Source organism: Silurus aristotelis (genome assembly GCF_946808225.1).
Source record: "Silurus aristotelis genome assembly, chromosome: 3".
NCBI lineage: Eukaryota > Metazoa > Chordata > Actinopteri > Siluriformes > Siluridae > Silurus > Silurus aristotelis.
In genome coordinates, this window is record NC_139576.1 from 13,572,157 (window position 1) to 13,585,588 (window position 13,432).

The 13,432-nt window shown below is 34.4% G+C and overlaps 1 protein-coding gene across 3 annotated transcripts; it reads right to left on the reverse strand.

Annotated features, from left to right (window-relative positions):
• Positions 1 to 120: 120 nt before the first annotated feature.
• ift88 (intraflagellar transport 88 homolog) lies at positions 121 to 13,395 on the reverse strand. 3 transcript variants are annotated; one of them, XM_083535971.1, is made up of 26 exons: positions 13,143 to 13,395; positions 12,587 to 12,686; positions 12,434 to 12,496; positions 12,110 to 12,169; positions 11,523 to 11,576; positions 11,356 to 11,419; positions 11,163 to 11,232; positions 10,944 to 11,034; positions 10,674 to 10,778; positions 10,477 to 10,579; positions 10,089 to 10,203; positions 9,741 to 9,972; positions 9,558 to 9,628; positions 8,581 to 8,667; positions 8,290 to 8,389; positions 7,722 to 7,808; positions 6,772 to 6,958; positions 6,439 to 6,547; positions 6,109 to 6,259; positions 5,901 to 6,016; positions 4,359 to 4,411; positions 4,197 to 4,262; positions 3,999 to 4,105; positions 3,537 to 3,597; positions 1,749 to 1,862; positions 121 to 441 (listed from the first exon to the last, which is right to left on the reverse strand). In XM_083535971.1, exons 2-26 carry the CDS (start codon positions 12,668 to 12,670, stop codon positions 320 to 322), a joined length of 2,472 nt encoding a protein of 823 aa, XP_083392097.1. In that variant the 5' UTR covers positions 12,671 to 12,686; positions 13,143 to 13,395; the 3' UTR covers positions 121 to 319. The 3 variants fall into 3 exon arrangements, with proteins under 3 accessions (XP_083392097.1, XP_083392096.1, XP_083392098.1); XM_083535970.1 differs by having other exon boundaries at positions 13,147 to 13,265; XM_083535972.1 differs by lacking the exons at positions 121 to 441; positions 1,749 to 1,862 and adding an exon at positions 3,297 to 3,429 and having other exon boundaries at positions 13,143 to 13,260.
• Between the last annotated feature and the right edge of the window lie 37 nt (positions 13,396 to 13,432).

The window sequence follows — 13,432 nt, forward strand, 5'->3', positions numbered from 1 at the left end:
GTGTCTAACGCGAAAGTTTTGGTTGCAAACTAATTCTAACCACATAAAGCAAAAATTACCAAAAAAACAAAAAAAAAAAAAGGAGTAAAGGAAACAACTGTGCCACAATGGCAAACTTGTAAATGTAATGCTATATTTATTACCTCCACATGTTACAAAAATAACAAATTACTTTTTTTTTTAAAGGAAAATCAGTGTGTTCAGTAAACTGGAAGAAGCCTATCCTTTTAAAGAAACAGAATTCACACAAATGTCGAATTACAACATGCTTACATATGTATGACTGCAAATCTTTATTAAATACAACACAAATAGCCCATCATTCTGGCAGTAAATCGTCCCCCAGCTCTTCGTCTGCAAACTCGTCTTCCTCTGTGCGTTTCTTTGCTGCAGTCTTTGGTCTTTCCATTTGTGGCCCCAAAGGGTCGACGTAAGAAGCATCTGGAAATAGGATCGCAGTGGCCTGTTTATTTGTACATTCTCAGAAAGAGTAATATAGCTTTGGCATTATACTGAGGTGTTGCCCATATCACATCTATCCTATGAAAAGCTTGCACACACATGTTAACAGGATAACATTAATCTGTAAAATGTGACGGTGTAACAAGGAATGTGTTATAGCTGGGCTAGAAAAAGAATGCAAGCTTGACAGAATTTACAGACTCCTGTGTACAAAGAGTGTAAGTCTTTTGAATGTAAAGACTGAATAATGGACAACTCGATTAAATGAAAACTCGATTAAAGAATTACTAACCCACCAGGCCTCTACATTAGAACTGGGTCAGCATATGCATAGGCATAAAAATCTTTATGATATAATCAGTTTGTATTAGAATGTACATTAACTAAACACTTTATTAGGAACACCTTTTCATCTATTATAGCCTATTATTCATGCACTCATCTAATCGGTTAATCTCGGGCAGCAGAGAATCCAGTAAACGAGAGTTCAGAGGACAAACCACCTTGCAATAAAGAATGGCTAGACTGGAATGAGCTGACAGAACTGATGAAGTAACTCAGATAACCACTCTGTAAAATTCTGTGGAGCAGAAAAGCATCTCAGGTTACACTTCCTGTAAGCCAAGGAATTTAGATTTTTTTGATTTGGCAAAACTGGACAATTAAAGACTGGAGAAACATAGCTGATGAATATGGATTTGTACTTATGCACACAGATGAAAACGCCTGAATAAAACAATTCTCGATATAATAATATCAATCAATCATAGCACAGCCTAATTGAGTATGATCACATGCATACCTTTATGGCCACGATATATCAACCTTCTATTGGCTTCTTCCAGCATGAAAATGTCGCAATGCAAAAATATTTTTAATTACAATGAGTTTTATCTTTTTCAGTATCTTTTCCAGTTACTGGATCTGAATCCATTAGAATAGAACCGCAGGAAGTTTGTGATGCAATCACGTCAACATGGATCGGAATCTAAAAGGAATGTTTCCAACATCTTATGAGGCTGTTCTAAGAGCAGAGGGATGCCCTACCCAGCATTAGTAATGTGTTCCTAAAAAAATTACTCAGGAAGTACAGGATCAAAATCTTAAAAATAAATGCAAGTACAAGAGGGTAGCTTCCAGTAAATATGCACCACTAGTCAATAATATGTACATATGTACAGTATATGTCCCACTTATTTTTCCCACAATGTTGCTGTTTGAGATGTCTGGAAAAAAAAAGTTAATTAAAAATCTTAATGTTATGTTCAAAAGATGTTATTGCTCACCTATGTCCCCTGGTGTGCTTGCTTCATAAGGTTCATGGGGCCCTGGAAGTGTCCTCAACTTGACACCTAGCCGCTCCCCTTTGGCACTTGTACCGTGGCTGCTCTGTCCACTGTCTAACAAACACACCCAGATACATGTTGAAAGCATGAAAACAAGCACAATAACTAAATCAATAAAGTTTTCAAGAACCTCTTAAAAGGGACAGGATTAAATAACTATTATTTAAATTTTCTGTCACATGTCAATGCTCGTCTCACAACAACCATCCCATTAAATGTGACATAACTATTTCTTGAGAAATGCAATTACACTAGACCATGTGGCAAACTATGCCATTCCACTGTATACATAACCTGGCTGTGTTGTACTACAACAAACCTCAGAACAAATACCAGACAAGAGTGGAAATTTTAATTGTCCTCAAAGTAATAAAACAAAGTAGAGAAAAAAGGAAAATTAACCTGGCTTTTTTTTTTTTTTTTTTTTTTTTTTTTTTTTTTTTTAATAATGTTCACATAACCATCCATACCAAATGGAAATCAGTCATTAGTTTATTGGATTTTATTTCTGTATTTCTAAGAATGATTATTAACAGTTTAAACAAAAGCAATTAAGAATCTGATTTGTAACTTCAGTTAAACAAAAATTAAAATATTTTCTGGGTAGACACAATACATCATTTTGCAATATTTTAATTTTACGTAATGTTGCATATCATGTCTGGATCTTGTTTTATGATTCGGTTAATTACAGCCGTTTCCATAAGACCTTAACCAGGCTAACCAGGCCAGGTATGCAAGTTTTGGAGGGTGTTTTCTTCAAGCCTTTCACAGGAAATTAGTGATGGCAGTATAAGGGGTGTTTGTTTATTGTTTGCATTGTACCATGCAAATGAGTGAGAACCTTTATGGCACAGCAGATAATACACTTCAGTGTAGAGCTGTGATTCATCTCAGAGCAAAAATACATACATGAACATGTGTTTGTGTGAAAAGGGGAGGCCACAAATGCTCGGCAAACAAAGGCTCAGGACAGAAAATGATTTGCTGCTGTTTCAATATAATTGTAACTAAATTTACAATAAGCTACAATTACAATGTTCATGTAATGCACAGCTAACTAGGACAGATAATGCAAACGTATGCATTATAAAATGGCATAACGAAAGCAACTTGCATTAACATAATACAAAATAAAAAAACAATATTCTAGAATCTATTTCTAAAACATTTTGGACTGAATAAAAAAATCCTACATTGCTTAAAGTCCTGTGAACAGAATGTAATGCTCACCTGGATTGATATCCACATCTGATGTCACATAAAGAGCCAAAAATTACATAATCAAAATGGAAAAATATGGGAAAAAACTACACAATGAAATAAAAATTGAAAGTGACATCTACAGGACTTTAAACTTCCACACAGGGAAACATCTCTCTCAGCTGACAAAAAGGAAATTAGCACTCAGGGGATTACGGAATGATTTTACAATAATATACAGTCTCAACTACTTTTACATACTATGGAGACTAAAGTTGAAGACCTGGAGAACAAGGGTGTGTATTCTAAGGGTAAATATTTATTTCTCTAGGTTTTCTTCTTTCATTTGAAAAAGTTATACCATTGACTTTGTTAGGGGGAGTGTGCATGGGCTTTGGACTACCCTCTTTTTGATTCACTGCATTGGACAGCAGATAAAAAAGAAATCTGAGAAAATATAATGGTAAACATTTCACACTGTGGAATAAATAAATGGACGTGGATAAAAAAGAAAGGTCGATTTACCACTGCTGGCACTTCCTTCTCTACGGGCCCGAGCACTGTTCTCTCTCCCTGACTTCACCCTCTGCAAGGAAGAAAAAAAAAACACTATTATAAAAGTGGAAAAAGGAAAAATAAGTGAAGCATGACTAATACACTTATACAAAGACATAAATGCACAATGAGCAGGACAAATATACCAGTAAGGAACTAAAAATGCCCAGATGCTTTTCCTATACAAAAGCAAGCACAGTACATTGAAAACAAAGCCGTGACATAGAAAAAGAGGGGAACAGAATGTTCAAGAGGAAAGGAGCTGACACTGGACACAATTCCTTTCTTTGAACACGCTTACTGATCCAAAAAAACAGCTGTTGATTTGGAAACAGCTGTTTTTCATTCAACTACATTTTCTCTAGACTTTATTTCTCCCTGTCAAGTCAAAACTAAAGCATGACCCTCTGACAAAAGGAACAGACACTGTACCTGTTCTCTGATCTCCTTCATCTTTTCCACTTTTTTGAGTTTGGTAGCATAATCTTGTACTTCCTTTAATCCCATATCTGTGCACAACCTCACAAGGAATCGGAGACCTAACCAACACAAAGGCTCACATGAAACTCTAATTGAAAGATTGCAATGTTGAGAGGTAAATAAAAAACAGAAAATAATTGTGCAAATTACATTCTGCATTTTCAGGGAATTTGCGGTGAATGTCCTTATAGATCTCAAGTGCTCTCTGATAATTTCCTGAATAACACGATAAAAGGAACAATATATGACTCAAGGAAAAATACTGAGAATATTTGTAATTTTAACTTTACAATTATTTCACAACTGTCATACCACTTCTCCTGTAACAGCTAGCCACCATCAACTGCCATACAACATGATTTGGCCTGAAATACACAGGAACACATAAATAACAATCAGTAAATAAAAGGATTTAAAAAGCATTTAGTATTTATGATAAATTCTTATTGAATACAATTTTTCTCAGCGTTTCTTGAATCATCCTTAATATTTGCAAAGCAGTAAGTGCATTCTGAAAACAATGTGTACAAACAGAACAACACATTGGATTTCTATACTTTTCTCAAAATCCTTAGTTCATTTCTTAAAAGTAAGTATTTGTGTCAATAAAAATGTCATTCCCATCAGAACAAAAGTCCGTTTGTCATTGTTCAGTAAACAAATCGTCAAAATGTTTAGTCACGTTGTCGGTATGACGCTGCACAATTTCAGTATTTCCTGGTGTAAACTACGGTATGGATTACAGTGACTGAAAATGCACAAGGCTGAATTTCTTCTGTATGGCATATATGAATTTCAGTAGCACAAATTTATTTATTTGATTGCATATTGACTGCAAGAGACCAGACAGGATTCACATTTTTACTGTACTGTAATAGTGTCTGTTAGTTTCTTAGTTATTCATATCCATTTTCAGAAATTGTAATTCTGTGTTTTGCTTTGTTGACAAATGAAGGATCACAAGATTCACCTTTGACCTGTTTTAGAGAACCAGTTGATCATTGATCAGATACCCTTCACTTGCCTTCTTGAATGAAATTCAAGATTCATCTGTACAATTCATCAATTCAAGAAACATTTACCAAAAAAAAAGTTTACCAGAAATTTAAGCATGACAGATGATGACAATTTGCATTCAATGACTGAGATGTTTTGGGGATTAAGACTAAAGGTAAAACTAGTATAATATATTTTGATCAACATAAACAACTGATAATGTAGGAAAAGCAGACAATCGTACACAATCAATTGAACAATTGTACAAAAGATTTCACAATTTGATCAAAGCAACAAGAATTGCTTTTATGGTGTTCACAAGTGATTAAATTATGTGGAGGTTAAACAAGTAGTTTTGAGAATTACTCATCTGAATAATGCTACAAAGCAACTGAGAAAAACTGTAATTTATAATTTTTAGGTTTGATAAGTAACAAAAGTGTAATTTTATTTTTCAGTAATGTTCTATGTTATTGTTAAGGGTTGATAGGTATGGATAGAAGTGTATAGGGAGGGATGGATGGATGGATGGATGGATGGATGGATGGATGTTATTGTTGACCAAGGGTGAACTGTGTCTACTGCAGCAAAAGACATTACAGTACAATACACAAAGGTATAATATTCAATATATATTAACAGGCAACACTGCAAAAAGATTACAAAAATACAATCTTCTGTATTGTAGTGCAAATAAATATGTTGGGATTTAAAATTTGGGGATTTAAAAAGTTTGTTAATTATCCAATAATGACTGGAAATTTAATCCAGCATGTGATGTACTGTATACACAGTAATCTACTAATATATATATATATATCCAAGACTATATTCAGTAAAATGCACATAATAACTTACTGGATGAGTGTTGCTCTTTCGAAATACTGAATTGCCTTTTCACAAAACTGTGTGTCAATATAATACGCTCCCAACCATTCGATGACTTGAATGTTTGAAGGAAAGTATCTGTAAGACTAAGAAAACACAGTCAGACATAAAGAAACATAAGCATCAGAAAAATAGAAATCTAATGCATCAAACAATTGGTTTGTTAAATAAGTCTTGCCTCATAATAGTACTGGAAGGCTTGTGACTTATCGCCTTCATTGTCATATAGCTCTCCCAGTTTGGCCAGGATGTGAGGGTCAGTGGGGGTGACACTGATTAGCTGCATGAGCCACTCAATAGCCTGGTGAGGATCCTCCAACATCTCATATCTAAAAGCTGTTTAAGAGCACTAACCATCTTAATGAAACTAATACAATTTTTACTAAATTATTTTAATACAAATTCTTGCAGTGCTACATTAAATTGTGTCACATATTTTAATGGGAGTCTCATGCTTAGGTATTAGGTGTTTTTGGAATACATCATTTATGTTCTTAAACAAGGATACAGGTTGGCCAGCTGATACATAACTTGAGCGCTGTTCCTAAGGATGGCGTGGAGTTTCAGGAAGCAGTCGAGGGCTTCTTCGGGCCGCCCCAGTTTTTTATAGGTTAACCCTATAGGAAAAAATCAAGCACTGGTCAACACAAACCTACCAATACAAATGGATGCACAACAAAGCATGTGACTGTGGAAAAATTGTATTAGCCCTGTAATTCAAAAGTATCTTATACATCTTATACCAAAGTGTATGAACTTTTTAAATAGAGGGGGGATAAATGAAAGAACATTTGCAAAGTCTGCTGATGCAGTATAGTTTCTAATAACAGTTTTAAAATACCTAAATTATAAAGAGCCTCTGTGCAGGATGAGTCGTTCCGCAGTGCTTCTTTATAAAACTCAGCTGCTTTCTCATAGTCCTGCTTCACGAACACCGTGTTGCCTTTATTAATGAGGGCAGCAGGATTGTAGTGGTCAGCATTCATGGCCAATTCAGCATAGCGATCAGCTTGATCAAAATCCTTCTCCTGTTAGAATAAAAACAGCAGTATTTATTTCTTATTTTTCATATAATACAATACGTTCTCAAACACTTTAGATTCTTTAATTAAAAAACAATCTTCAAAAAATGACTTATATAAATTACAAGGATATTAAGGGCTTCACTAAAATTCACAAATTGATTTAAATAATAATTTAAACAAAACCTAAATAAAATATAAATAATATCAGATTTACATAAATAAAGAGATTTGAGTTTAGTTTCTCCTTCCTACATGACAATACGCTAAAATGCAAGCGAGACAGGACAGGAGTGGCTTCTCTTGTGGATTTAATTAGGACTTGAACCCAGTTAAATTCTTTCATCAAACGTAAAAGCTGATATACTAAGAGGATGTCGAGATTGCTTTAGCAAAATACTGATTAAATTCAAATGGTCTGAATAATTATGTGAAGATTATTGTTCATTTTCTTAAATTGATTTTAAACTAAACTATTCCGCATGGGTTATCGTTAAACGCTATTGAGAATTCGTTATTCATACTGATTCGATCAAATGAACTTAATCCATTTTGGAGTAAAGCTGCAACTAAACAAAACAGGGGAAATTAAAGTGAAAAGGTAAGACACTTTCTGAATGGATTCTACAAAATTAAACTCCAAGTCATCTGCAAAACAAGCAGTAAAATATTTTATATTCAGTGGACCTATTTAAAAGGTACTGTATATTGCACCATAATTAGGGAAAATATTAGATTACATAAGTCTAGCTTTTACATATCTACATACCAGGAAGTAGAGAAAGGAAAGGTTGGTAGCAGCAGCACTCTTCACCCGGCTGTCTTTCTTCTCAAAGGCTTTCAGCGTTTCCACTGCCTGCACAGCATCCAAGTTCTATTTAGAAAAGCCGGTCTACAAGCTTTTACTGCAAACAGTCAAACCCTACTAAAACTGTAGAAGTAGGTTACAAGGCTTCAAAAAGATATTTATATAACTTAACTGTAAAGTGAGAGAGAATTTGAGAAACAAAAATGTCATTGGATTTAGGTTTCCACTTTTTTATTTGGCACGAATGACAGGAGCAGTGAGAGAGGTACAATTATCACCACAAAGTTCAGCCATTCAAAGACATAAACTGTGACCGGACACACATACCTCAGCCTCAAGAGGCAAGCAAATGCAAAAGCAGAAAAAAGGGGGAATATGAAAGTACAAATTGAGACAGACAATGAAGTTTGGGGGAAAAAAAGAGGGAAAGAACGGACTTGTGGTATAATTTGTAATATTCATTCATTCACTACACACAAACAGGATAAACAACAGCAAGATAGCAGAATTGTATTAAAACTTTCCTTACCTGGTTAAAGTTCCTCTGTCTCAGGTAGGTGATAGCCTTGTTAATCTCTAGGTCATTGGCCAGCTCCACATACAGCGAACCTTTGACCATATCTACACACCTAAAACCATAGTTCTATGTTTAACTTTCAGACATGATCACAAATTCCCCCTCAATAATTAAGATTTGTCTAATTACATTTAGTTTGCATATAAATTCTTGATATGTGGTTATTATCAGTTATCTTAGCTAGTAAGTTCGTTTCAATTATCTCTCCACAGCCCTGTACTCATCTGTAGAATGAAAACTCACCAGTCAAAACCAGCTGCAAAAGTGGACTCAATGGCTGGAGCAATAAGCTTTGCTGAAGTCATGATGTACTTCTCAGCCAAAGCTTTTCTACAATAAAGCAAAGAATGCATTCCTTTCAGAAAAAATAGCCTTAAATACCAACAACCTGCAGTTTTATCTTTAAGAAGATACTGTGGGGTCCTAAAGTCTGAAACTATTATGGAAATAACTTTTTGGTTTTAATGTAGTGAATGCAATCAAATGGTTTTATTACAAATCATGATGGACAGACACACAAAGTAACAAATTGAATGTAATTAATTACTGTTCTTGAGTAGCTTTTTCCCTGTATCTGTACATTATTGAAGTATTTCCATTTGAGGAGCCTTTTCATTAACCTCACTACATTTCAAAGTCAAATATCGTACTTTTTACTCAAGTACATTTTGCAAAATCAGTTGTTTCTTTTTATTTATGAGTGGATGAAAATGTAATTGGTCAAGCACGCAGCAAGCCACCAATCAGGGTAAAGCGCACACTCTGTTTTGAACTTGTTTTAATTGCCACTTGTTGGTATCTATCTATCTATTTGCCACAACACCCATGGACAAATTCGCATGCTTTTTGTAAGTAGTTGAAAAGAAGGTTTGTGCTCATGATAATTCTAAACAAAATGAATCAGTGTTTCACTAATTAATATCATTCTATTAATCGATTGCTGTGCTAAAAGGTTGATTAAGCAAAGAGTCTTGCAACAAAAATTATAATAGGAACATTATAGCCATAATAATTCATAGTACTTTGGATACGTAAGTATATTTAAAGGCAAATACTTTTGTACTTTTACTCAAGTAAAAGTGTAAAGGGAGCACTTTTTACTGGATTAAAGTTTTACCTAGTGTACCTCTACTTTAACTCAACTACATGGCTTGCATACTTTGTCCACCACTGATTACAAATTATATTATAATAAATATTTTGTAAAACCTTCCCAGTACCTTTCTCTCTCCATTTGGCGAAGCTGATCATTTTTAATAGCTTCAATCAGTAAGCTTGCATGGGGGTCATCCTAACAACAAATGGAATCACACTGTTCAATTTAATCAGGAAAAAAAATTACTGGCCACGAATGACGCTCGTGCTAATTAAAATGCGTAGCAAGATGTTCCTTTCAAACTCACATTTGAAAGAATGTACTTGTCTTCCTCATCAATGCCCAAGGGCACACAGATTAGCTTTTGGAATGATTTTTTCATCATTTTACGGTCTCCAATGGCATAATAGCATAGAATTAAGTTAAACCCTGTCTTTATGTTGGGACTTTCACTCATAATGTGCTCAAAGGAGGTTATGGCATCCGAGTACTGGCCCATGCGTATGAATGCGACACCAACGTTCTGCATGATCTTGATCCTATTGGAAGCAGCAACAAACAGACATCAAACAGATGTCGCACTACATTTGAAAAAAGTACCATATTAACTTACAAGATATCGCATGCATATTGACTGATCTTTTGTGAAACTTGCCTCATTTCTGTGTGCACATTAGAGATTTGGTCCAAAGCCATACGATAAAATTTTATTGCCATGGGATAGTTCTTCTGTTTAAAGTAAATATTAGCCATGTTCACTTTCAGTCGTCCTATACAGGAAAAAGAACAAATATTCTGTAGTATTTTTTTCTGATTTCCACATTGAAAATTCTCATTACATAGCAATACGTATTTAGAATTATTGTTCTTATAAACTATTAACTATAACAAATTAATGCCACTATTATCTGTAAGCAACAACATTACTGACACTACAATCGCAGCAGTGCACTTTATTTCTTAGCGATTGCTCACTTTAGCAATTTCACGCTCTGTATTGTTAAATGAGTAGTTACATGTCAAAACACTAGTCATAACATCACCTGCATTGTTAAACATCTTGTTCTTCACAATGACCTGGTATGTGTTCAGGGCTTCTGTGTTCATATCATTGTTAGCATACTGGTTTGCCAAATTGAATAGTGCCTGAACAGCAGAGGAACAAAAAAAAAAACAAGCTTTAATTATATTAATTTCAACATAACTGAGTAATGGCTTTGATTAATACAAATGTATTTACTGAGTAAGTTAAGTCCAGATTTATATGCTCTGCAGTGCCAGTTTGCTCTCTTTGTCTCAGCAACACTCTTTCTTTTCTACCAGCTTCTTTGGCCTTTTCTAGAGCCTGCACAAAAGACAAAGACAAAGAGAAATAGACAGATCATTAAAGAGTTGAATGTTCATGGCACAAAAGTTAACACATTGTCATAGTATTTTAAAAGTGTAGTCCATGCACATATTACATTTGCACATCTCACTCAGCTTAATTACGGTAGCATTTTTTTTTTACCAGCTGTAGATCACCATTTGCGTGGGCCATACAGCTCTCCTCAATCAAGTCATTCACCTTCTTTTCCAATATCTTAATCTTCTCCTCTGGCCTTGATTGTACATGGAAATGTTTCAGAAGCTTGTCAGTCTTTGGGTTACATAAATATAATATAAACTGCATATGGAATGCTAAGTTCTCACAAATCTGGCAAGATAATAAACAAAACAGGAAACACACGTGTCTTCATTTTTTGCTTCTAATGGAGGAGCTGGCCCTCTTGATTGTCCAAGTGGATCAAATGTGGATCCTGAAAACCAGAAACACTTGTATTTTACAACAGAACCAAGTAAATGTATAGAATGTCTGATAGATAGACAAAACTAAATATTACATTAGTTTAAGAAGTAAAATGTGTCATTTGCACAATTACCTCTAGTCAAAGAGGATGAGTATCCTGCTGCTCGCACTGCAGTCATGGGACGTGCAGCCCCATCCTAATAAAAAAAATAAAATAAAGAGAATATCAGTAAATGTATGCCCTTCTACTTGTGCAAAAGTATTTCATAACATGAAATAACTTTAGTGCAATGTGCTCACCTGCACTGCCCCAGTCATAGGCCTTCCCGTTAAAGAACCCATACTTGTCCGTAGCTAATAAAACAACAAATGAAGACCATAACAAAATAGCTCATACTATATACTGCTCTGTAGTGCAGTAGCTTCTTAAAAAACAATTTTTATTGACGGAGAAAAAAGTAAACAAAATATTTGACCAAAATGTTTCTAAAATGTCAAATAGTCAATATTAATTTCTTGTTTATACATTTATACAACTGTTGTATTAAAGCTATTTTACACTTGCAATCAGACTGTTACTCTGAATATCGGAATAACCTATGGCCTCATGCATATGGGCAAACCACAGCCATGCCAATACTCAGTACAGCACTCTTGCTTATACAATATTCCTTAATTCCACGATTTATTTGTTAAATAGATTTTAAATGCATTTTTTCCTGACACGTAAGCAATTCTAATCATTTTCTTATCTTTTGGAGTCTTGCTCTGACTGCATTTCCTTTTTTTAAAAACATATATTGTTTCTTGCAAAAGGTGACAGTGCCTATTGCCTATTTACTGTTTATAATGAATCTGTTTATATAGGTTTTCATTGTGTTACTTACACCAAAAGACATTTCTATCGGTCTTCCTCCAACAGCAGTGGCAGGAAATTTTGCAGTCATCTAAGAAAAAATATTGTAATAAATTATTTATGTATAAATATCGATATATTGTATAGATAGTATATAGATTTAGCTTTGTACCCCCCCCCAAAAAAAAATTAAAATAAAATAAAATCTACATGAACAATAAGTTCTGCCTAGCTAAGAATACTAATAGCAAACATTATCTTTAATTGCAAATTGTTACTGTTGGATGCATCATTGAAATGTTTTAATATCTGTAACTGTAGTATTCAAGTGGTTGATGAACACAGTGAATCTTACAGGTGGTCTTCTGCCATGACTCGTCCTCACAGCTTGCTGAAAGCCAACATCATTGTCCAAATCCTGTAGACGATAGATAAAAAAACAAAAAACAATATAGTGAGTATTTATGTTATGATCTCTGCAGACATGGATATGAAATGCTGCACATACCTCTGGGTCGAATGTGGGATTATAGTCATTGTAACCTGAATACAGATCATCTTCATCCTCGGTCACAAGGTGAACATTCTCCATCACAGTTTTTTTTTTTCTACAAGAAAAGATAATCAATTAATCTGAAGATAGGCAAGAAAGAGAGACAGAGTCAATGTGTGGTAGCTGTTTAATAAAAACAAAATTTATCAGCACTTAGTACACAGTCAAGATAAGGCACCCAAAAGAGTATTATCAACAATATATACGCATATCTACAATTGTGTCTCAACAAACAGTAAAATATCGCTGAAAGTAACTTTTTTTTAAAGGTTTTGACTATTTAGAGTCAGATTTGACAGCGAAAACACACAAGTTATCTATAGTCATTGTATATAGAGACTCCTGTATAATCATAATAGTTAGCTACATTAGCTTAGCGAAATTGCTAGGCTAAGTTTGATAGCGGATAGCATACTAGACAGACGCTGACACTAAACAAGCACGGTCTATCATCATCTATCATCAGCTAAAAGAGACTTAAAAGAGAATATGTAGTGTTAATGTGTTTTACCTGCAATTTTGGATAACAGTGCGGCTTATTAGCTTACTATGCCCAAAACATGCTAGCTAACATGGGAACGCGGAGTTTTGTTGCTAGGATACGGCGTTCGTGCGTGCGCGTGCGCGTGAGTACGCGCTCTAGCGACGCGTTTATCTTCAGTATTTCACTCTCAACTGCTGTTTCCACAGAAGTCACTTCTGTGGAAACAGCAGCGGCAAAAACAATAACAACAACAAAACTCACTAAAAAAAAAAATATATATATATATATATATATATATATATATATATATATATATA